This window comes from Myotis lucifugus, unplaced genomic scaffold (genome assembly GCF_000147115.1).
Source record: "Myotis lucifugus unplaced genomic scaffold, Myoluc2.0 scaffold_28, whole genome shotgun sequence".
Classification (NCBI taxonomy): Eukaryota; Metazoa; Chordata; class Mammalia; order Chiroptera; family Vespertilionidae; genus Myotis; species Myotis lucifugus.
In genome coordinates, this window is record NW_005871076.1 from 6,741,915 (window position 1) to 6,766,773 (window position 24,859).

The following is a 24,859-nucleotide window of genomic DNA, read 5'->3' on the forward strand; positions in this document are numbered from 1 at the left end:
TGAGCCAAACCAGTCGGGGCACTAATAATAAATTTTGTTAATACTTACTAGGCCTAGGTTCTTTAAAAAAGAAATGCCTACTTGTCCTACCATCTATACCCCCACCATTAAATGTAACCAGAGGAAAACACAGAGCCATGCTATCACCCTTTAAATTCATGTCTACCCAAATTAAGTGAGTCCTTCATATTGCCTGGCAGTCACATCCCAGATGCCTGTTTCGTATCTTCTTTCAAATCTCCAATATTATTTTCCCCATGAGGACCTTGCTAAGCATTCCACTGAGAAAATACAAGGAGCCAGAAGAGAACTCCAACAAACTCTTACCACCACACCTTCCTGCAACTGGACCCATGTACTCCATCTGATCTTCTGCTACTATGAATGAAGTAGGTCCCAGTGAAGACCAATCGCTCCGCCTATTGCTCTACATCCTATCATCTTTCAGACATCTCTCCACAAGTTCTCTTTTAAATTATCTATTTTCCTCTCTCCTGAATCACTGTATTTGAAACTTGCTATCTCAAAAATATTCTAACATTTTACATCTCAAAAGTCCTTTTGATCCCAAACTATCTTCCATTTATTTGCTTGCTAGAGCAGTTTCTTGAAAGAGTTGTCTATACTGGTTGTCACCAGTTCTAGTTCTTTTCCCTTTTATTTTCTCTTAATCCACTCCCATCAAGCATTCCCTCAGCAATCTACCAAAACTGTTTTTGAAAAGGTCATTACCCCTTGTTAAATCCTATGGTCACAGTACAGTCCTTATCTTACCTGACCCAATCAGCAGCATTTGCCACAGTTCATTATTCTTTCCTGGAAATACTTTCTTCAGCTGTCTTCTAGAATATCTCACTGGCTGTCTTTCTCAGCCTCTTCTACCAGTTCCTCATTTTTCCCATCTCTAAATGTTGGGAAGCTCTAGAACTGTCCTTAAACTCCTCCCTTCTCTAACTACATTCCTTAAGTGATCTCAATTAGACTCATAGTTTTAAATACTTGGTGACATCCAAATTTTTATCTCCTGGACCTCTTCTCTCAGCTCCAGCATTGTCTATCCAGCTGCTCTTTGAGCAATTCCATTTGGAAATCTATAGGCATCTCAAATATAACATGCCCAAATTAAAGTGGGCTCTATCTTCAAAACATATCCTTAATCCAATCACTTCTCATCACCTCTACTGCTACCTCCCCATACCAAACCACCATCATTTCTCATCTAGATCATTGCAACAGCCTCTTCTCTCTGCCTTTGCCTCAATGTAATCTAGTCTCAAACAGGGAGTCTAGTGCTCCTTTAAGACACTCATCAGCATCACTCATAACCTTAAAACCTCTAATGACTTATTCCAGCATGAAAGTCAAGGCCCTTAGAGTAGCCCTTTAAAATCTGGACCCATCATTAACTCTTTTCCCCCCGCCTATGGTTATAGGTTTTATTGTTTTATTTAGAGAGGGAGGAAAGGAAAGAGAAAGAGAGAGAAACATCAAAACATCTATACGAGAGATACATGGATCGGTAGCCTTTTCTTGTGCCACGAGAGGGATAGACCCAACAACCTAGGCATGTGCCCAGACTGGGAATGGAACCCACGATCTTCTGGTGTTCAGGAGAAAGCTCCAATCAACCGAGCCACACTTGCCAGGGTTATCATTAACTCTTTAACCTCAACTCTTTTCCTCCCTGGCTTACTCTATTTTAGTCACCCTACCTCCATAAACACACCAGGTATATATACTCCAGCCTCAGGACAGTTGCTCTTGTTATGCCCTCTACCTGGAATAGTAGTCTCCCAGGAAAATGTGCGGCTCACTCCCACACTTCCTCAAATCATCCTATCTAGCCTCCCCACACTTCAATCCTCTTTCCCTTATTTTTTTCATAGTTAGTATCAGCTGACATACCATATATTTAAGCTTTTTTTTTCTTATTTACTGTCTGCCTCTCCAACTACAATGCAAACCTCTCAAAGGCTAAAATTTGAAGGTTTTGTGCACTGCTGAATCCTCAGTGCCCAGAACAATGACTAGTACACATTATGTGTTCAATAAACATTTGCTGAATAAGTGAATCCACACCAAGTGGATAAATTATTTAGATTTCTTTATTTTAAAAATTAAAGCTTCTTGAAAGATTATTTATAAGAAATTCCCCTTCTATTAGGCAGAAGTGATTAATAAGGTTATGTTTGGTAAAAGCAGGGGATATTCCTAGGATTTCCATCAGTTTTCTCTATTTCAAAGATAATTCACATTATCTCCTAATCTTACTTCTCCTTTCTAGGGAACTCAAGTTACTCTAGCACTGAAGAGGGGAGTAAGTGGCTAGGCAGATTCATAATCCAAAATTGAGTTCTGTGTATACCACTGGTTTCAAGTGGAACCCCAATTAGGAATAACTCAACATAGGTCAGAGGCTGGCAGCTGAGACTGTTCAACTTCAGTTCTCCAAGGACAAAGCTACATGTCATTTCACAATCCAAACTAAGTAGCTACTGTGGCAGAGCCTCAGCACACACTTGAGAGTAAAGGGGTAAGGAAAACAAAGAGAAAGACGGTAACACATACTTACAGATTCAGAAAAACAGTGGGAATTATGTTTCACTAATGGAAACTGGGAAAGAGACAAAGAGAGAAGTTTGGGTACCTCCGGAAGTGAAAGAAGCGGCAAGCCACCGTGGAATCATCTTGCTCCTGTTCCTTAAACTTCCGATACCGCTCCAGGCGGCACTCACGACACTTGTGCAGGTGAGGGGCTACGTTGATGCATGACCCATCCTGCAGGAAGGGCTCTCCGGACTGCTTCAGCTTCTTCACCTTGCTTACATCTTTCAGCACTGACTGGCCAACTGTGGCAAGGGAGAAAGAAGAAATGGTTGGTTGTGACAGGTATAAATGAGACTCAATAACATGATCCTTTTGCGGACAGATACTTGTACCAACCTCGACCACTCCTCTTTACACCGTTTGGGCATGTGCCCGTCAGGTTCATCCTTGACAGAAAGGGAGCAGAGGGAGCAAAAAGGCTTCACTTGGGGGATAAGGACCATGGAGAATTTGAAGGAAGTACCTTATTATAGTAAAAAAACTCTGGTCATGAAGGAGGAAAATTCAAGACGGCAGAAGGTAGCCACCACCTGTCTCTGACCTCTAGGGATATGACTATTCTAATCCAGAAGTCTTCTAATTGAGTTCCCATGGGATACCAATTCCTAATGACAACAGCTACTTTTACTACCAGACTTCCTTGTTTTTTACCATCAGCTCTTACACACTTCTGGACCATAACTTCATACTACAGGGTTTAATGGCTTTTAAAAATGACATTAAAACCTTACATATGTGTCAGAGAGAAGCAAAGTGAGGGGTGAGTAGAGAGAATGGGCCAAAGGAGAGCAGAAAAGGATGAGAAAAACACCAAGAAAGAGTTCCTGAACAAAGAGACTACTAAGGAAGGTCAAGGACTTCCTTTGTGGGACTATCATTATACTAACAGATACCCCTCTTACAGTGCTGATTTACATGCAATCCTGCCCTGAAACAGGTCTAGTGAGGGACCTTTGTTAGGCCCTCTTGGCTATGTAATTTTATGAGATTATAGAACTTTCCATCAAAGGGAGGGCCTCTGCTACCCAGAGCACAACAGGCATTCAAGGCTAGTGCCAAAGCCAAGCCGCTGTATAGCCCCAGCAGGATCACCTTTCAGGGGTGCAGTCCGAGGCCGGCCCTTGGGGGCCTGCTTCCCTTTGCCTTTGCCCAGCAACAGCTCAGCACTGCGTTCCCCATTGGGGCCCAGCTTCCCCATCAGGTGCTCTGGAATCCCCTTCAGGCCAGTCTTGGCCTGCAGCTGCTCCTCAGAGTCGCTCAAATCTGACAGGTCACTGTTGGTGCTGGAGTCCGAGTCCTGTCTGCAAGCCAAGCTTCGCTCATCCAGTGAGAACCTTTTCACAGCTTCAAAAGGAGCTTTGTTCTCCTGTGAAAAATCTGCTGGGGAGGACAGAAAGCTGCCTGAGTGCCTGCCAAAGACGTTACTAAAGGTTTTGAGGAGGGGATTGTCCTGCTGCCCAGGCCCCACAGTTGGTCTCTCCTCTGTGGGGCTGGAGGAGAGAGTAGGCATCTCAATGGGCTGGGTGAGGCTGCTGGTGGGTGAACTGGAGCGGCCATTTCCCATAGCAGAGAGGCTTGGACCCCCAGTGGTAAGAGCTGAGCCCAGAACACCAGATACCAGTTTGGAGGAGTCAGTTGTGATGAAGAGGGTTTTCTTCTTTGCTAAAGATGCTGAATCTGAAGAGGAGTGAGACTCGGGCCAGGTGGGTGCTGCCTTGGAGGTGACAGTGGTAGCAGAGGAAGAGCTACCTGATGATGCCTGAGATGCAAAGCCGCTGAAAGGGCTATGTTCAACTTTCTCCACAAATGCCAAGAAAGGGTTAGAGGGCTCTTCCCGGGACAGTTTAGGGGGCTGTAAAAATAGATTTTCATGACTCTCTGGGGTGCGGGCATTGAGGAGGCTCCGTGGGAAGGCTGGTGTGAGGGTGGGCATGGACTCTGTAGGCACTTTCTGGTCCACAGAGCCAGCCTTAGAGCCTGATTTAGTGTCTGCTCCAAGAGTGGATCTGCCTTTACACAGGCTCTCAAGGCTTTGTTTGAATGAGTCTCGACTGGAGGAATCATCAGCCAAACTCTCTGAAACGGTACTGAAGTAGTTACTGGTTGGTAAAGTTTGGGGCATGCATTGAAAAAACAAGTTTTTGGAGAGATCAGAGTCTTTCTGAGACTCTGGCGCAGAGCTACTGCCAAAAGAGAAGCCCAAAGGTTTGTTCTCCGTGGCTACAACCCCATTGGACTGGCTCCTTCCACTTCCAAAAGTCAAAGGTTGTGATAAACTTGGGAGAGACGCTCCAAATCCAGAAGAGACCAGGACAGAATTTCTTGAATTCTGAAAAGAAGATAGCCGGAGTTAGTGATGTTGACTTCTCTTGACAACCTTATGATCTCTTTCTTAGACCTAGGCCAACATTCCTTGAGTAAATCAACTTTTCTTTCCTACAATTCCATGAAAACTGCTCTTATAACTAGATTTCATCAGCATTAGGGAAGAAACCTGCCACAGACCACACAGAGGAAATCTTTAGCAAGGTAAGCTAGAGATAGTAAGATGTCATTCATCCTTCCATTCCCTTGGTTGTCAGCCACTTGGTTGTCATGGCACTAGGAGTCTGTGTAGGCTTCTTGGTATCTATTTGGAAACAATGACTCTACCAGGGAATGGGTGAAAAGGATTCCTGAACAGACATCAGCTTTTACTTTAAAACATACCAAGTGACCATGTAATATTAATCTACCTCAATGACCTTAGGCTATTGTTAAAGTTTTAATTTATTTAAGCTATTACAAATTTTTTATCTTACAAAAGTGACTTCAGCCCCTTAACAAGCCCATTGTACATTAAGGAAAAGTATTCTTTTATTTAGTCTGAAACTCCTGAAGATGGACCCTTTTAGAAATTAGCCATTTATTTATGGGTTCAAGTCAACCTGAAAGTTGACTATCTGTTTCAATTAAAGTTAAACCTAAAGACACTAAATTAAAAAGAGCACACTGATTATTGAAAGCTTGTGTTATCATTAGGATCTAACAAATCTCCAACCAGGAAAAGTAAAAGATTCTGATATGCCCACCAAACAAAAGCATTCAGCATAACAAACTGGACAACAAAAAAATACTTTCCTTTTGCGTGTGCATAAAGAAAGTAGGATCACTTTCATATATATTACACATCCATTTACATACACAGAAATATCCATAGGTAGGTATGAGAACGTTTGTAATACTTTTTAATTGAATAAAACCCAGATCCTAGCACTTGACTAACAAATCGCAGTAGTAGATGATGATAACCCTAAACATTCATTTTAAAACACTGGAAATAAATTATTCCATGACTGCTTAATAAATATGATGCTTCCTTTTGGGGTAATGAAAATTTCTGGAACTAGATAGTGGTCGTGGGTGCACAGCATTGTGGAAATACTAAATGCCACAGTACTATATACTTTAAATGGTTAAAATGGTAAGTTTTGTTATATGTTACTTATCACAATTTTTTAAATGTTCCAGATAGAAAAGGGCTCTGTTAAAAAAAAAAGGGGGGGGGGGAGTTCCAATTTACTTAAAGCATTCTTTAAATATTCAAGAGAAGTCTACATTAGGACTTTCCTTGAGAGTGGCACAGAGGCAAGAGAACCAGGCAGGCTCCCATGGTTTGCTTTCCTTTGACATTTGCTATAGAGACAGTTTCAGGGCATTTTAGGGTTCATAATTCTGTTTTCTTTTCTTTTCCACTAACCAACAACCATTGACTTAAACCCCCTCCAACTAAAAAGAAAAGAATAGACAGATGCAGCACTGAGGCGTTGCAGTTGCTTCACTTGCAGGATTTGGCCAGGAGCCTTGACACCTGCATGACTGTGAGGAACCAGCATGGGTAGCTCAGGTTTCACTACTAAAGTTACCCTTTAAAAATAAATACACACATGAATGAAGAACAATTTGGATGGTCTTATTTTCCTTCAAGTGATTAAATTCCAAATCCTTTTCTTATACTAAAGTGATGACAAGCTGATTTCAACTCAATTTTAAGGGTAAGAAATTTTTTAGATGAGGTTGTGTCCCTATTTTAGATTCAACATCATAATGGAAACATCCCTTTCTGTATTTTAAAATCCTACCCCAAGGAGAATACCTAGGCTGACACCTTAGCAAAATTACTGATGTAGCCACAGAAATGTCTCCAACCTGTTTAGAATCCACATTTCATCTATTAAGCTTTGCTACTCTTTTAAGAATAACAGCACTCCATGGAGCTCTTCTTGTAGCATGTAAAATTTGGTCTATTTTGCAATTCCCCATTTTTTTCCACACTGCCTTTGACAAGGAATTCATTTTAATTAATTTGGGCAATATGATGATATACAATCTAGAAATCCACATAGAGATCCTCACCTAGTTCTCTTGGGAATGCTGGTCATTTAATAAAGGACAAACCATGAACAGTGTAAAATTTGCATTTACAGTCTGCCTGGACATTTCATCTCCTTCCTCATCCCTGCACACTAGGGATTAACAAATTGCATTTTCTAGGGAGAGGAAGAAATAAGATGAAATGTTTATGCTATGTTTTATCTGGCATTGTTATACCTAAAATTATTCCATTTTAGGATGTGAGCTCCTTCAAACAGGGATTTCAATTCTTTGTTTATAATATATGGTACTTAGCACACAGTAGTTTCCTATACATAATTTAAAAAAATTATTTAGTATCTTAGTATTTCATACTTCCAGCTTGAAAAAACTATGACTAGAATCATAAATCATACTTTGGTGACCAAAATAAGAGTCCAAAGATTGTAAGAACTGTTTTTAATATTGCCTCAAATTTGATTTGGGAGCCAACTTAATGTTAATTTATATTTAACAAAAGTTCCATTTTGTAAGAAAATAGTAGCCCTAGCCAGTGTGACTCAGTTGGTTGGAGTGTCATCCTGTGCACCAAAGTCTCAGGTTTGATTCTCAGTCAGGCCATATACCCGGGGTTTCAGGTTTGGTCCCTGTTTGGGGATGGCACGTAAGGGAGGCAACCAATCAATGTTTCTCTCTCACATGGATGCTTCTTACTCTCTCCCTCTCCTTCCTCACTAGAATCAATGAAAAAACATATCCTTGGGTGAGGATTTAAAAGAAAAAAGTAAACTGGATACTGTGATTAATTCCATCAAATTTTCCAGGTTAGGCTTTAAAAGATTAAGCTAGGCCTGGCCATGTAGCTCAGTTGGTTAGAGTATCATCCTGATATGCCAAGTTTATGGGTTTGATCCCCAGTCAGCGCACATGAAAGAATCAACCAATGAACACATAGGTAAAGGGAACAACAAATCAATGTTCTCTCTCTCAAATCAATAAATAATAAAAATAAAAATAAAAGATTAAGTTAGGAAAAGATAATTTTATGACCATATCTAATCATGGGAAAGAAGCCCAACCTCAAGGGAAAATATAGAAAATGATAAACTGAAAACATGGGTTGGTAATAGTGGCTTTCACATATCCTTAATTATAGTGCCACTATTACCAACACTGTAATTCGTTAACCTTGCCTCTCACATGCCTGGTGGCAGCTCAACCACTATGTGAACTAAAAAGATAATTGAATTAAAAATCTATCTTAATATCTCATTAAATTGGGTTGCATAATCAGTTTTGATTAGCCTAATTGTTCAGGTAACTTTTAAGAGCTAATAAAATTATTAAAATATACACATTTGTCCAATGAGCAGTAAAGGTCCATCCACAGTGTTTAATTTAAGCACATCTTAGATATACTCCTTCCCTCTAGCATTTGAGATGCCTTTTAATGTGTTATCAAGAAATAAAGAGTGGAAGAATGAAACCAAGTCTTGCAAATCTGCCTCTGAAACAACTCACCTCTCCTGGGGCCTGCGACCAGCTGCCTTTCTGTTTTTCCGGCCCAGTCCCTGCTGCAAGGCCAGTGTCTGAGATCCTCACCGTGGTTGGGGTAGAGCTGGCGGTAGTGACCATAGCTGCTGAAGCCACCAGGCCCTGACCAACTTGTTCCAGTGTTTTTCCTGCCTCTTTGCTTTCAGCTCCACCCGCCTCTGGGGCCAAAGGTGTCTGCCCTGTGGCTGTAGGATACGGAGTAAAAGGTGCAGTTGTGTCCCCACCTACAGGTTCATCCTGCACCACCAGAGTCCTGCCGTTTTCTTTGGTGTAAGTGGCAAAGCGAATGTTGCGGTTAATCTGGGGGACAAATGTAGTCGGTGGTGGCTTGGTTCTCTGATCCAGCCCTGGCTCTCCACTGGCATTCCCTCCTTTCCAGGGCCCTCGGCTCGCCTCGCCTCCATCGCTCCCATTACTGTCTACTTCACCCCTGTCTCCTTTTAATTTCTTTGATGCAGAGTCACACCCAGAGTCCGAAGCACTTTTTCTCCTCCGGCCATCTTTCCCCTCTATGCTCTCTCTCTTCTTCTTTCCTTTGGAAGACTTTACTGCTTTTAACGTACCCCCCTACAAAACAAAATTCAAAGAAGATTTATTACAAGGGACTTTCCATCTTGTGAAAACCATAAACCATTAGCTCTTTCCCATCTCTAGAAGCAAAAAAATCAAAGCAGGCACAGACTACCAAGTTCCAATGCCAGCTCTAAGACATTCCCTGTGTCAAAAAGCTCAATCTTCCTGTGACTCAATTTACACACACATATACAAGATAATGGTCACTAGAGATTAACTCACTTGGCAAACCTTCCCTTAAATAAAATGCAATACTTCCTCAAATGAAGGAAGGTTTTAAATATCTGTGGAATTTCTTTTACAAAACAGACTGCCAAAGCTAGCCTGGGAGCTCATTTGCCCCTTGATGAAAAAATCAGCTTTATTGCATATTTAACTCCTTGTTTGACAGAAACTGGCATTTCAAATATTGAAATATAAAATCTCTTCCTCCAGAAGTCACTAAAAACTGGTGACAATAGGAAAACCGACATTTGTGAGTCTGTGACCAAAGGAAAAGTGAGACCAACAGAGGCAGGTTTGGATTACTCTTACAGACTTTAAAAAGATGCAATCTCCAAATCTTATTTCAAAGCATTAGACAGAAGAAAGGGAAAAAGGCACGCTACCATAGACCAAACAGTCAAATCTCTTTCTTAGCTCTTTCAATAATTTCAGCCTAGCTCATGAACTCTTACTTGTGCTTTACTTGAGAGGCCGGATAACCTTAAAAGATACAGGTTAGAAGGGCAATTCCTATCATCTTCCCTGAGAAGGACAAAGGGAAGGGGGCTTGGGACACAGCTAACATTCTTTCAAGCAACCTTTGTGCAGCAAAGACTTGTATCTGAAACATTCTTAGATTGGTATCCCACCAAGAAGCAGGTATTCATTTTAGCTTTATTCAGATAACTTTCAGATAGTTTAATTCAGCGATAACATTTGCTAGGGTGGCAATAAGCTAGTAACAAACAGTTATTTAGCTATTAGTATTATCTAAGAATAAATCTACTCTTATTGCCATTAAATATTTATAGATTCTTTGTGCAGATCTGTATTTTTGTTGTAATCATTATTATAGGTGTTATAACAAACTTTTTCAAATTTTATATTTCTTTAGTCAGTTCTAGTTCTGTATTTTTCCCCTCCCTCCCTCCCTCCTTCTTTCCTTCCCTCCCTCCCTCCCTCCCTCCCTCCCTCCTTCTTTCCTTCTCTGCCTTCATTTCCATTTTTTCTCCTTTAATTTCCTTCTACAATTCTTAACCAAAGCCCAAGATTTCTTTCTGTTTCCCCCATACTTCTGGTAATATTAATCTAAGTTTCTAAATTTTTCATTTAAGAACTGTTTCTGTTTGCTAGAAATTGTTTTCATTTGGTCCTTTTAAAACTTGTTTATCCCTTCTTCAACCTCTATCACCACCCAGTTTTCATTGTTGTAAACCACAGAAGTATGATCAGTGAAATTTCTCCTTTTTTGCTCACTCATTCAAGAGATGAGGTGGATCTCTAAGGATGATTACTGTAAAACTTGGCAGAACTGTCAATAATAATTATTCTTTGCTAGCTAAGAAGATAGTCACATCATGGCAAAGCTAAAAAGGAAAGAATCAACATCTATTGCTGAAAACCACAGATCAATCTGATTCACCTAGCCAACTTGCAGAGCCTGGCTCACAGCAACATCCCTGAGCAACAACTTTTATATGTCCTACTTACAGTGAGCTACTCACATGAAGCCAGTACTCCCCAGCGACATATCTAACCAATTGAACAGTACTTGGCACATAATAATCGAATAAATGAAATAAGGAAGGGAATAAAAAAGGGGCCCAATACACCATAAAAGTAATAGGTGTTTTCAGCCATGTAAACAAAGTCAAGAGACTTATCCAATTTGTGGCAATATTATATGTTGTAAAGAGCTATTAAATTTAACCCTGATTTTTCTTTTCCTACCCTCATCTTATTTTATGAAGTAAAAAATGACTGAATAAAGAAGATGAGGAAGAACTATATTTAGCATGAGTGGCCAAGATAGCAATATTACAGAGGTGCTAAGAGACTATGAGGAATATTTGGACAGCTGGCCATCCTAGTCAATGTTCTACTGAAGGAAAATTGTACAGAATTCCTTGATTGGTTCAGGCACTGATTTATAATGCATGTTTTTTGGACTATGATAATTTTGAATGAACCAAGAGTTTGTCTGGTTCATAGTAATTATAGAGTCATCCACTGTGTGCTGAGCACTGGACTAGGCACCTGTTTTATCTGACCTTCTTGGGATAAGGAAAACCAGACTCTTCTGGAGCTCAATACCACCGAATGGAAAGAAAAAGAGGATGTAACTTCTCTTCCATTTCTTATTATTGGGTAGGTCATGAAGGTTACTTTATATTCTGCTTATTATAGCTTTAACTGTCTACTGTATCTTATTATAGCTTTAACTGTCTACTGTATCTTTCAAATATACCTGTCCTGGAAGAATATAAGAAGAAATAGTTAGGCTATGGAGTTCAAAACGGCTAGGCAACCTGGCCATGATTAAAAGAGTTTGCTCAGACTAGGTCTTTTTCTTGAAACTATTCTTCCTTAACTAGGCAAGACCATGAAAAAAAAAAAAAAAAAGAAATGTACAGTGGCCAGAGCTGAAGCCCAAAGGGTAACCATGGACAATACACATATAAGAAATCTACATAATAACATCATGCAAGGTCACGAGTCTACTCAGAGACTCAGTCTATTACTGTACCTCGTTCTGAGGCGTGGAATTATCCGTCAGCATCACATGAATCAGTCTGGGATCTACAGACTTGATCTCACCACTCTACAGTAGGAGCAGGATAACGGGTAATATGAAAAAGAGGGGAAAAGATTTAATACATTGTCTACCAAGGACACAATTATGTATTTTTCTAATCTATGTAATTATCTTTGTATTTCTACTCTGGTAGAATAAAAGCTCTACAAGAGCAGGGATCTTTACTATCTTACTCACTGCTAGATAGCATCTGAAACAAAGTCTGGACTATGGTAAGCTTTAAGCATTTGGGCCTCTTTTAGGGATATTAATTTCAAATTCTAAAACCTTCATATTCTGTACATTACAGAAACCAAAAACCTTCAGAACCAATAATCATTCAAAGCACCACTCTACTATTAAAGAATAAAAGCTTTTGGAAGGGGCCAATTTGACACTGTCAGATTTAATGTACATATACTTTGACCTAGCAATTCCACAGCTGGGAATTTATCCCAATAAATTAATGTGAAACAGTGTACAATGATATATGTTCAAGGATATTCACTGTGGCATTATATGTATTATTGAAAATACTGTCAATGATTTAAATGTCCATCAATTTTAGACTAAGTTGGTCATGATACATCCATCCAGTTAAATATGTATCTATTTTAAAAAAACAAGTCAGATTTCTATATATTTACACAGAAAGATGTTAATTTACAATTAAGTAAACAAAAGTAAATTATAGAAGAATATATAATATATACCAAACAGTTAATGGTGGTTACTACTGTGGGTAGTGATATTTGCCTAGGGGAGGGGATAGCTTTTAATATCTACTTTATATATGTATATTGTTTAAAATTTTTTAAAGAAAATTAAATTAATAATTTTATTAAACTCAAAAAAATAAAATAATTATGCTTATATTTACACCTGACTGCCAAGGCCAAGTCTGAAACGAATTCAAAGGTATATAACTACAAATCTGTTTGCTTCAAAACACTCATCTAGTGTTTTTCTGACACAATTCTCCAGGTTGCTCTAGATCAGTGGTTCTCAACCTTCCTAATGTCGCAACCCTTTAATACAGTTCCTCATGTTGTGGTGACCCCCAATTTCATCATTACAAATTGAACTTAATTAAAGCATAGTGATTAATCACAAAAACAATACGTAATTATATATGTGTTTTCCGATGGTCTTAGGCGACCCCTGTGAAAGGGTCGTTCGACCCCCAAAGAGGTCGAGACCCACAGGTTAAGAACCGCTGCTCTAGATACTATGCTTCTCTGTTTACTTCATTAGAAACGATTTTTCCAATATCTAAGGGAGAGTGGCATAAGTATTATAAAACCAAATGCTAACTAGATTTTTAACTACTACTAACCTTTATGATAAAATTATAATAGCACTTCACATTTGTATATTGTTTTTACAGATTTTAAAGCATTTTCAAATACATTATCATCTCACTTCCCAACAGTGCTGGGAGATCAGTGGGGAGGGAGGGGGTGCCTAATTAACTCTAATTTATATATGAGAACAATGAGATTAAGAAAGTTGAACAGCTTTTCTTCTCAAGGTCATACGGTCATTAAGCAATAGAGCCACATATGGAACCCAAGTCTTCTTACTCAGGATGCTCCCTTTTTCTACACCTGTAAGATGAAATAACACATAACACAAAGCCTTACCTCAGTTATAGACACATCCATAAGACGAGTAATTGAATCTTGATGGTTTACAATACCATAGAGCCAACTTTCTTCCCCCTCTGGCTGATATACTTTGACCCTGTGACCTTGAACACTGTAGGGACCTAATGGAGAGATGAGTCAGTATAAAATATTTTTGGCTATGCTATATTTCATAATTGTTTCTAAAGCAGAAGGAAAACTATATAATGTAGATATATGGCACTTTTAGTCTTCCTGTATGGAGTTGAATGAGCAATTTCAGATTTACCATACTCAGCAATTTAAAAATAAAACATAGCCCTAGCCCGTTTGGCTCACTGGATAGAGCGTCGGCCTACAGACTAAAGGGTCTGGGTTCGATTCCGGTCAAGGGCACATACTTGGTCCTAAGCCTGGTTGGTGCGTGCAGGAGGCAACTAATTGATGTGTTTCTCTCACATCAATGTTTTTCTCTGTCTTTCCCTCTCTCTTCCACTATTCCTAAAAATCAATGGAAAAATACCCTCGGGCCCTGACCAGTTTGGCTCAGTGGCTAGAGCGGCGGCCTGTGGACTGAAGAGTCCCAGGTTCGATTCCGGTCAAGGGCATGTACCTTGGTTGCGGGCACATCCCCAGTAGGGGGTGTGCAGGAGGCAGCTGATCGATGTTTCTCTCTCATGGATGTTTCTAACTCTCTATCCCTCTCCCTTCCTCTCTGTAAAAAAAAATCAATAAAATATATTAAAAAAAATATATCCTCAGGTGAGGATTAACAAAAACAAACAAAGAAAAATAAAACACAGTTTTCCCAGTGACCTTTGTAACTTTAGTTTATTTAGAAAATTTCTTAGAATCTCTCAGGACTCTGATTTCACCTTATCTCAATCTCCCCATTCTAAAATACAAGGAAGAGGAAGTAAACTTACAAATAAAAAACTACAGGTAGTATGAGAATGTACTCAGATCTGACACATACATAAAAAAAGTTGGAGGCCAATAAGTTGAATGTACTATTTTGTTAAGTGACCATATGAATGATATATAACCATTTACATGCTACTATCTGACTTTCAATAACAGTAGGTAGAGAGTTCAATTTATGAGGTTACCAACCTCTACACTAATAATAGTCTGAACAAATATAGCACCTGTCTTCCTAGGAACACAGAGTTTCAAATATATTACTTTATCAGCTGGCAATGTTACCCTGAAATATCAGCTGGCCCTCATTACCAGGTGATAAAGTAATATATTCTCTCTCTTGCATATCTTATACATTTGAGAATATATAGCCAAATCACTACTTATTTTAAGTGATCTTTGAGCTATAATTAAGCTTCCTTAATTTTTCTATACATACTCGTATACACCTCCATCTCTTATTCTGTTCATTCGATTTTCTTCTCTCTGCTATCAATTTTTCCACACATTCTTTCTTCCCCATACCTTTCCTTGATTATTAAACATCATTTTATCTTGATACTCTCTTTCCCTAAATAGGCCTGTGTACCTATGCCTTCCTTTACCTATTTAGATTTAATTTGATAAAAGAGAACCAAGGACACTATTTCACTGAAAATCATGATCATAATGAGGTTCAGAAAGGAAGAAGTTGATGTACAACATGAAGGGAAAGATAAATGAAGCAATAGTCTACACTTTGTATAGAATCTTGGGCAAAATCTGTATCTGAACATGAAGAAGGTAATAATTCTTTCTGGTTTTCATTCATAATTATTTATTTATTGACTAGAGGCCCGGTGCATCAGATTCATACACTGGGGCGGGGGGGGGGGGGGGGGCCCCGAAGGGAAAAAAGGGGGCTCAGCTCAGACTGTACCCTCTTGCAGTCCGGGAGCCCTCAGGGGATGCCTGCTGGCAGTCGGACATCCTTAGCACTGCTGTGGAGGTGAGAAGAGGCTCCCGCCACCGCAGCCGCTGCACTAGCCAGCCTTGAGCCCGGCTTCTGGCTGAGTGGCACTTGGCACTCACCCTGTGGGAGCACACTGACCACCAGGAGGCAGCTCCTGAGTTGAGCGTATGCCCCCTGGTGGTCAGTGCGCATCATAGCAACTGGTTGTTCTGCCCTTCGGTCGATTTGCATATTAGGGTTTTATCATATAGGATTTCAGAGAGGAAGGGAGAAAAGGAGAGAGATAGAAACATTAATGTTGAGAGAGAATCACTGATTGGCCATATCCTCTCCACCCCCACCCTGTATGCCCCACACTGGGATCAAGCCACAACCCAGCACATGCTCTGACTGATTTTTAAAAATAACATGCTGTTGCCCTAACTGGTTTGGCTCAGTGGATAGAGCGTCGGCCTGCGGACTCAAGGGTCCCAGGTTTGATTCCGGTCAAGGGCATGTACCTTGGTTTCGGGCACATCCCCAGTGGGGAGTGTGCAGGAGGCAGCTGATCAGTGTTTCTCTCTCATCGATGTTTCTAACTCTCTATCCCTCTCCCTTCCTCTCTGTAAAAAAATCAATAAAATATATATTAAAAAAAATAATAACATGCTGTTAATGTGTTGTAGGAAGTTACAAGAGCAGAGCAAGGATGATGGGGCAGGTATAGAAGAAGGTCACCAGGGAGGAAAGCCACAGGTACCTAGCAACAGACAATCAACTGTAGGGTGGGATCTCACCCCCAGGGTGACTTTTCCTCCCCATGCATAGTCACGTGGTGACTCCCTGATCTTTCCTCCCTAGAGATAACACCTATGCATCAGTTGCATTTTAGCTCCAGGTCCAGATAAACAACAAAACTAGCCACTGCTGAAGCCAGGACCCGCTGCATTGAATAAGGACCCCTTGCCCTGGTGTTGGCCAATCAAACCAGTGTAGACCAAAACCCTGAAAGAACAGGGTTTCCAAGCAGAATATTCCAAAATTGCTGAATATTCTATTAAGATCTTTTCCTGAAACCTCCCCTAAAATCTCTACCCTTAAAACCCTTAGGATGGAGGACCCAGGGCACTCTCCCTCCCAGGAGCACACCCTTGCCTTTCCCTTCACCCACCCTATCCCTGCCCAAGGTACATTACCATTAGCTTCTTCACTCAAAACTCCAAAGGCCCTTCCTTTACCTCTATAGCTTGTTTCCTAAAACCATTTCTTCTAGGAATTACTTTTTTACTTCTGTGATTTACCAAGTAAGTGTTCTCTTATAGTTTTGGTCTTTACTATGAATTCTTTCCTAGCCAGAACCCAACTACCGAGGTTGCTGAACCCAGGTTTGGTCTGACCTTGCTGATTTGACACATCGTGCCATTCCTGCCACCTATAACAAATGGGAATGAGTCTGTGGACATCTTCCTTTGTGAATATATCTTGCACTCTAAGTTGTTATTTGTTGGTGTCAATAGTCTTTAGTCCTTGAGATCCTTACAGACAGTAAGCTCAAGAAAAGCAGAGATATTCTCTAGCTCATGGTTGTATCCTCAGTACCTTAACATTGTGTCTACTACAAGATTAGTCCTTAATAATAATATTTAAGAAATGAAGAAATAGCCCAGCCAGTGTGGCTCAATGGTTGACCCATGAACCAGGAGGTTACAGTTCGATCTGGTCAGACACATGCCAGAGTTGTTGACTTGATCCCCTGCAGGTGTGTGCAGAACGTGGTAGATTGATGATTCTCTCTCATCAATGATGTTTCACTCTCTCTCTCTCTCCCCCCCTCTTTCTCCCTCTTTCTGAAACCAATAAAAACATATTTTAAAAAACACACATAGGAAATGAAGACACAACAAAACAAAACTCACATCACAACAAGACTATGTATTACAGCCCTGGCCAGTGACCATACACTTGATTCAGAGTTCAGGAACAGAAGACTACCTGTTCTTACCTCGGCTAAATATCTCTTGTAACTTTTGGTCACTGATCAAAGCATTAACTGTTTCTCTCAGTGCAGCATGTTCCAAAAGAATCTGGTTTTGGCTCTCTGTTCCCATCTGGTAAAGATAAGAGAAGAAAATAATTGAATATTAAAATGAATAGCAATAATATCTAAGCAGATGAGAAAAATCATACCCATGAGGGTATGACTTGTCAAAGAATGTTCTGTAGAACCCTAGTCTTATGAGATCTCTGTAGAAAATAAGGATGCTAAGATCAATTAGGTTTGGAAATATTATATATCTTTCTATATATAACAGCATATTAAAGGCTCTGAGAAGGCATATTGGAAAAGAATCTGTTTATGTCAGTATTTCTCATACTTATTTGACCACAAAACATTTTATTGCATATAAATCATTTTGCTTATTTTAATATTTATCCAACATTTACCAAGTGCCTACCCATATAAGCACTAGTATTAAAAGATGGATAGCCCTAACCGGTTTGGCTCAGTGGATAGAGCGTCGGCCTGCGGACTGAAGGGTCCCAGATTTGATTCGGGTCAAGGGCATGTACCTTGGTTGCGGGCACATCCTCAGTAGGGAGTGTGCAGGAGGCAGCTGATAAATGTTTCTCTCTCATCTAGTTTCTAACTCTCTATCCCTCTCCTTCCTCTCAGTAAAAAATCAATAAAATATATATTTTTTAAAAAAGATGGATAAAGCAATGTTGATAAGAGAGTGAAGCCTTAATGAGGGAGAAAAAAAATATTGACAAAGAAATCATTATTAATATGTCACAGAATATAGTTTAGAAAATATTTCTCTTAGCTGCCTCAATAAGACAGCAAAACTCTTCTAAGCCTTCTAATTTTTATTTTATTTTTTTGATTTAAATTCGTTATTGTTGAAAGTATTACATGTCTCTACTCCCCCTCCCCCCACCCCAGCACATGTCCCTGCCCCTCTACTGTCTGTTATGTTTATATGCATGCATACAAGTCCTTTGGTTGATCCCCGCCCCCCCGCCCCACTCCCATCCTCCCCTGCCTTCCTTCTGAGGCTCGACAGTCTGTTCAATGCTTCTATGTCTCTGGATCTATTTTAGTTCATCAGTTTATGCTGGTCATTATAAGGCCTCCTAATTTTTAATCTTCAGACAGTAACTCTTACTAATGAGAAATAAATATTAGCATCCCTAAATTCTGAAACTCTAACTCAGATGCTAGTTTGTTTAAACTACTAACTTATCCCTTTTCTTTGTAACTAAAGATATACCTAAGGTCTTCAATATTTAATGCTGCTCAGAATCAACACAAACTCCCAGCTTCCATGCCACTGACACAAGTGTAGACCCCCTCAGACTCAAGTTATAGAAGTAACCACTTCTGGGAAGCTGCCTCTTCTGAGAAAGCAAGCAAAATTGTGGTCTTAAGTGTTGAGTGATTTAAGGGTGGGGTGGAGTTGTGTAGAAGAAAGAAGCTTCAGTTACCAAATGTACTTTTTAAGGGAGCAGAAAAACACTAAAAGGCACAGGGAATTATTGGGAGGAAATATTTTATTTCAATGCTAATGGAAACACCATATTTATAACCAACAAAGAAATTAACAAGCAGAGAAATAAGTTTAGGACTAGAGCAAGTGTTAATTACCTGGAACAGATGCAACCCATTAGTATCTGACAGGAAACGAAGCTCTCGATCCAGAAGGTATTCAACTGGAACCACAGAACCCAAACCGAGTTTATCTACTAAGGGAGTGAAAGTCTGCGAAGTACAATGACAAGAAATTTATTAGAACTTAGAAAAGAAAATAATAATTGAACCAAATCTCTAACTTTAGAGAAAATATCCATTATTAATAAATCTTTCACACCAGTAAATATAAACTAAAGCCTAAGTCCTTGGAAACATTCCTAACCTAGCATCTGGCCCTCAAATGATCATAGAAAGCAAACTAGAGCAGAAAGTTAGGTTGATACTCTTTACAACTAAAAAGGAAAAGAAGAATGAGAAATTCCTCATTTTCTCCAGGGATCTGACTAATCTTAAAGCCTGGCTTCAAGAAGGCTAGTTTAACATTAAATTCCCAGAATAAAGAATTATACCATTATCATCTCTAGAACTCTTAAAATCTTTGTGAGCTTTCAAAAATAATCACTGGTATAAATATGCATGAGCAAATTCATATTACTATTTCATAAATAAATAGCCTACAAAGTCACCCAGGAACCCATATCTGTTTGAGCTTCTTCTAAAAGTTCAATTGGCCCTGACCGGTTTGGCTCAGTGGATACAGCGTCGGCCTGGGGACTGAGGGGTCCCAGGTTCGATTCCGGACAAGGGCATGTACCTTGGTTGTGGGCACATCCCCAGTAGGGGGTGTGCAGGAGGCAGCTGGTCAATGTTTCTCTCTCATCTATGTTTCTAACTCTCTATCCCTCTCTCTTCCTCTCTGTAAAAAAAAAAAATATATATATATATATATATTTAAAAATAAAATAAAATAAAAATAAAAGTTCAATTGGTCCTAGCCGGTTTGGCTCAGTGGATAGAAAATCGGCCTGCGGACTGAAGGGTCCCAGGTTCGATTCCAGCCAAGGACACATGCCCGGCCTTGCAGGCTCAATCCCCAGTAGGGATGTGCAGGAGGCAGCTGATCAATGATTCTCTCTCATCACGGAGGTTTCTAACTCTCTTCCCCGCTCCCTTCCTCTCTGAAATCATTAAAAATATATTTAAAAAATAAAAATAAATAAAAGTTCAATTGGAAAGTGACCTTAAAAACAAATGAAAAAAGACAGTGTAGCAAGTGATGATATTATATTATCAACAGGTAAAAAATATTTGTTTGTAATATTATTTAATTTGGTTAACCACGAATTGATTTATGTTTTTAGATTTTTAAAAAAATGTAACCTTGCCCTAACCCGTTTGGCTCAGTGGATAGAGCGTCGGCCTGCAGACTGAAGGGTCCCAGGTTCGATTCTGGTCAAGGGCATGTACCTTGGTTGTGGGCACATCCCCAGTAGGGGGTGTGCAGGAGGCAGCTGGTCGATGTTTCTCTCTCATCAATGTTTCTAACTCTCTATCCCTCTCCCTTCCTCTCTGTAAAAATTCAATTAAAAAAAATAAAAAAGTAAACTTTTATGCCAATACTTTGCCAACAAGGATAGATACAAACGGATACTCTCAGAATTAAATTTTATAGCACTATTTTGTCTGAATTAAGAAATCAAAACTTAATAATTAAAAAAAACAAACTTTAAGCACAAACAAAAGTGAAAATAAACAAGTGTGACTTTATCAAACTAAAAAAGCTCTGCATAGCACAAATGACCAACAAAATAAAAAGGCAACATACAAAATGGGAGAAAATATTTGTAATCATGTATGTAATAAGGGGTTAATATCTAAAACATAAAAGAGAAACTCATACACAACTCAATAGCAAAAAAAAAATCTGATTTAAAAATGAGCAAATCACCCGAACAGACATTTTCCCAAAGAAGATATACAAATGGCCAACAGATACATAAAAAGGAACTCAATGTTACTAATCACTAGAGAAATGCAAATCAAAACCACAATGAGATATCACCTCAAGCCAGTCAGAATGGCTATCATCAAGATAAAAGATAAGTGCTGGCAAGGATGTAGAGCAAGCATGTCAAACTCGAGGCCCACAACAAATATTTTGCAGCCCAGCCAATATAAAGGTATGTAAGAAATGTTTTAATTCCAATTTCATAATCTAATTTTTACAATATCCTGTTATACATAATTATTAATAATGAACTACAATGTTCGCTAATGACTGATTACTATAATCGTGTTGCATTCATTTCCCTTATGCGCAGGCGCACCATTTCTCTCCATTAATACTAGCAGCAAATATTTTAGCAGCCGATGGCCACGTCATTTGTCTTGGACTGACTTATTTGGTGCGCAACAGGAAATATTTCGCTTTCCGAGAACAAGAAAAATAGGTTAATTTGCGTTATGCTTATTAATTTGTGCAGTTATTCAGTGTCTGGTTAAGTTAATGTTCAAGAAAAAGTATTAATTTTTATTAAAATGTTCTATTATTTTATATTAATGATGACTCATTTATTTCAGCCCTTTGTATTCAACATGTCTCTATCAAAATCAACCTACATTTCTATGAAAATTGAAGCTTTTTTTTTTTGCAGCCCACATAAACTTAAACCTTGTTTATTTGGCCCATGTTAGCCTTTGAATTTGACATGCTTGATATAGAGAAAAGGGAACCCTTGTGTACTGTTGGTAAGAATGTAAACAGGTATAGCTACTAAGGAGAGCAGTATGGAGGTTCCTCAAACGTGTTTAAGTAGCCCAGCTGTATTTAGTGGTTGAGTATCGACCCATGAACCAGATCACAGTTTGATTCTGGTCAGGACACATGTACGAGTTGCCTGCTCAATTCCTAGGAGGAGGCAATGCAGGAGGCAGCCAATCAATGATCTCTCTTATCATTGATGATTTCTATCTCTCTCCCTTCCCTTCCCTGAAATCAATAAAAATACATTAAAAAATATATATATATCCCGGCCAGTGCGGCTCAGTGGTGGAGCATCAACTCTGGAACCAAGAGGTCACTGGTTTGAATCCCAGTCAGGGCACATGCCCAGGTTGCCGGCTAGATCCCCAGGAGGGGATGTGTAGGAGGCAGTAGATAGATTATGTTCTTCCTCATTGATGTTTCTCTCTCTATATCCCTCTCCCTTCCTCTTTCTCTAAAAATCAACAAAAACATTTACTTATTAAAAAAAGAAAAGAAACTACCAATATGTATTTTTACAATTTTTAAAATAGAACTACCATATGATCCAGCAACCCCTCTTCTGGGTATGTATCTGAAGGAAATTAGATCACTATCTCAAAGAGATTTCTGTACCCCAATGTTCACTTCAGCATTATTTACAATAGCCAAGACATGAAACAACATAAGTGTCCAGTGATGGATGAATGGATAAATAAAATGTGTGTGTATACAAACTAATATTAGCCACAAAAAAGTAGAAAATCCTGCCATTTGCAACAACATGGATGAAACTTGAGGGCATTATGCTAAATGAAATAAACCAGAGAGAGAGAAAGACAAATAGTATATGATCTCACTTATGCAAAATCTTAAAAAAACAACAAACCGAACTCATAGATATAGAAAGTAGACTGGTGGTTGCCAGGATTGGGGGGAGTGGAAGAAATGGGTAAAGGTGATCAAAGGATACAAACTTCAGTTATAGGATGAATCAGTTCTGGGAATCTAATGTAAGCATGGTAACTATAACTAACAATACTGTATTGTATACTTTAGAGTTTCAAAGAGAATAAATCTTAAAAGTTCTTACCACACACACACAAAAGTAACAATGTGAGTCAATGTACATGTTAACTAACATTGTGGTAATCTTTTCAGAATATATTTGTATATCAAATCATGTACACTTATACAATGTTAAATGTCAATTACATCTCAACAAAGCTGGGGGGAAAAGTTTCTATGGAAAAAGTATATTTTAAGGATTATAAACATTGTTTCATAGCCTTACTATGAGAAAAGACAAGATATGAAAAATTGAGAAACAAAAAATATAAAATATTGTGTAATATACAAATTTTCAGAGGACACAGGAGAAAACATGTCTCCCAATTTTTGCTTTGGTAACTTCAGAATAAAAGTATGTTAAGGACAAAACTTGGTGTTTGGGGAATTCAAAAGAGTTCAACCATAGTTCATAGTATAAGAATAAAGTCCAAATATATTCCTAGCCAATAAAGTCACTCACCAGGGCTGGCCACTGTGCAATTGAGACTCGAGTGCCCTGGACAAGGACAGGATCCTTCCGGGGTGCCCATACTAGAGAGCCTTCCAACAGAAGAACAATAACTTCTTCAGCATGAACTTTAACCCAGGAGTGCTGCTTCCAGTTACAGCCATCAAATTCTACAAAGATCTGCAAAAAGAGATAAAAAGCAGTTTGGAAAAATCCCACACTGTAACATATGAACAAACATAAACCCCATTTTAAACAATGACTAGGAAAAATTCTACTAACTTGTTTTTATTTTAATGGATTTTAATAAAAACCAATCTTACTTCAGATAGTAGGTAGCTAGTAGTCTCAGCCTCACTCTGAAAGCAGGAACAGAATGAAGGAGGCATGAATTATCCACAGTTAGTAAATTTTAGCTGTAATCTTAATGAAATTTGTAACTCTTAGTTTCCAATTCATATCTATGTACACTAGCTGGAGGGCTAACTATGTATAAAGGCACTGTGCTAGGTTCAGGAATACAAAGAGAAATCAAGTACATTTTCTGGTCTCAAGAAGTTCATAATCTGATAGGAAAAAAATATTTTACACTTCTAAAGTGACCATGACCTTCTTTTTTTTTTTAATTGATTTTTTACAGAGAGGAAGGGAGAGAGATAGAGAGCCAGAAACATCGATGAGAGAGAAACATCGATCAGCTGCCTCCTGCACATCTCCCACTGGGGATGTGCCCGCAACCCAGGCACATGCCCTTGACCGGAATCGAACCTGGGACCTTTCACTCCGCAGGCCGACGCTCTATCCACTGAGCCAAACCGGTTTCGGCAGACCATGACCTTCTTAAATAATTTTTTGAACAGGTGATATATGCACATGATACAAAATTCAAAAGGATAAACAGAGGGGCGGGGGAGTTGCCCTCCTAGTTCTGGATTTTTAAAATACCATGTGATCTCATATCTGCCAGCAGAGGCATGCTGTCATCACAATGATGCTTTGCTTCCTCCCAGAAGAGACACTCCACTTTTTGAGATATACTTAAGCACATTACAAGTTATTGTGTTTTTTAAATGAAACCACAGTTTTCTAATAAATAGTATGCTTACGTTTGGCTTTTCCATATAAATTCTGACTTCTGAGTATGTTCAACAAACATAGCAGAAAGAGCAATACATGTGCATATAGGTATTGTTATTTAGAATAGATATGCCCAGTGCCTAAAATATACCTGGTCACAAAAGAAGGGCTAGACTATTTATATTCCACTTCATTTCAAAGAATTTTAGTTGGCTTTTGGGAAATACATGCCATCTATAATAATAAAAGCGTAATATGCTAATTAGACCAGAGGGCCTTCCAGAAAAAGCCGGGGTGCAAGGGAAGCCCAGGTCCTGGGTGCCAGAGGGAAGCCAGTGCCAGCAGCCGGGGGAAGGAAGGCCTACTCTTGCACAAATTTTGTGCATTGGGCCTCTAGTAAAATGATAAAACATAAATTTAAATATCAGGGCCAAGCAAACTACATCAGGAAGTCACTATCAAAATGTAAAAAGGGAAAACTTAAGCAGGCAATAAGGATCTATACAGTTACATAATTGAGTGATGTATTTGGCTTTGAGCTTCCTTTTTAAAGGCCAATCTGAAAATGGAGAGGTCAGTTGCATAGTTCTCACTGCCTTAAAGGAAAACATAAAGCAATTACTCAGGGAAACAACCCTTTCCCAA

The 24,859-nt window shown here is 39.1% G+C and overlaps 1 protein-coding gene across 1 annotated transcript in view; it reads right to left on the minus strand.

The window, feature by feature from the left end:
* The window catches only part of KDM3B (lysine demethylase 3B), a 62,138-nt gene that overhangs the window by 20,000 nt on the left and 17,279 nt on the right, over positions 1-24,859 (minus strand). Inside the window, exons 2-9 of the mRNA XM_006086531.3 lie at positions 23,150-23,317; positions 18,990-19,103; positions 17,346-17,451; positions 13,510-13,634; positions 11,819-11,893; positions 8,482-9,081; positions 3,700-4,936; positions 2,648-2,849 (exon numbers count right to left, since the gene is read on the minus strand). Of these exons, the coding sequence (XP_006086593.1) occupies positions 2,648-2,849; positions 3,700-4,936; positions 8,482-9,081; positions 11,819-11,893; positions 13,510-13,634; positions 17,346-17,451; positions 18,990-19,103; positions 23,150-23,317 (2,627 nt within the window). The remainder of the gene's footprint in view (positions 1-2,647; positions 2,850-3,699; positions 4,937-8,481; positions 9,082-11,818; positions 11,894-13,509; positions 13,635-17,345; positions 17,452-18,989; positions 19,104-23,149; positions 23,318-24,859) is intronic.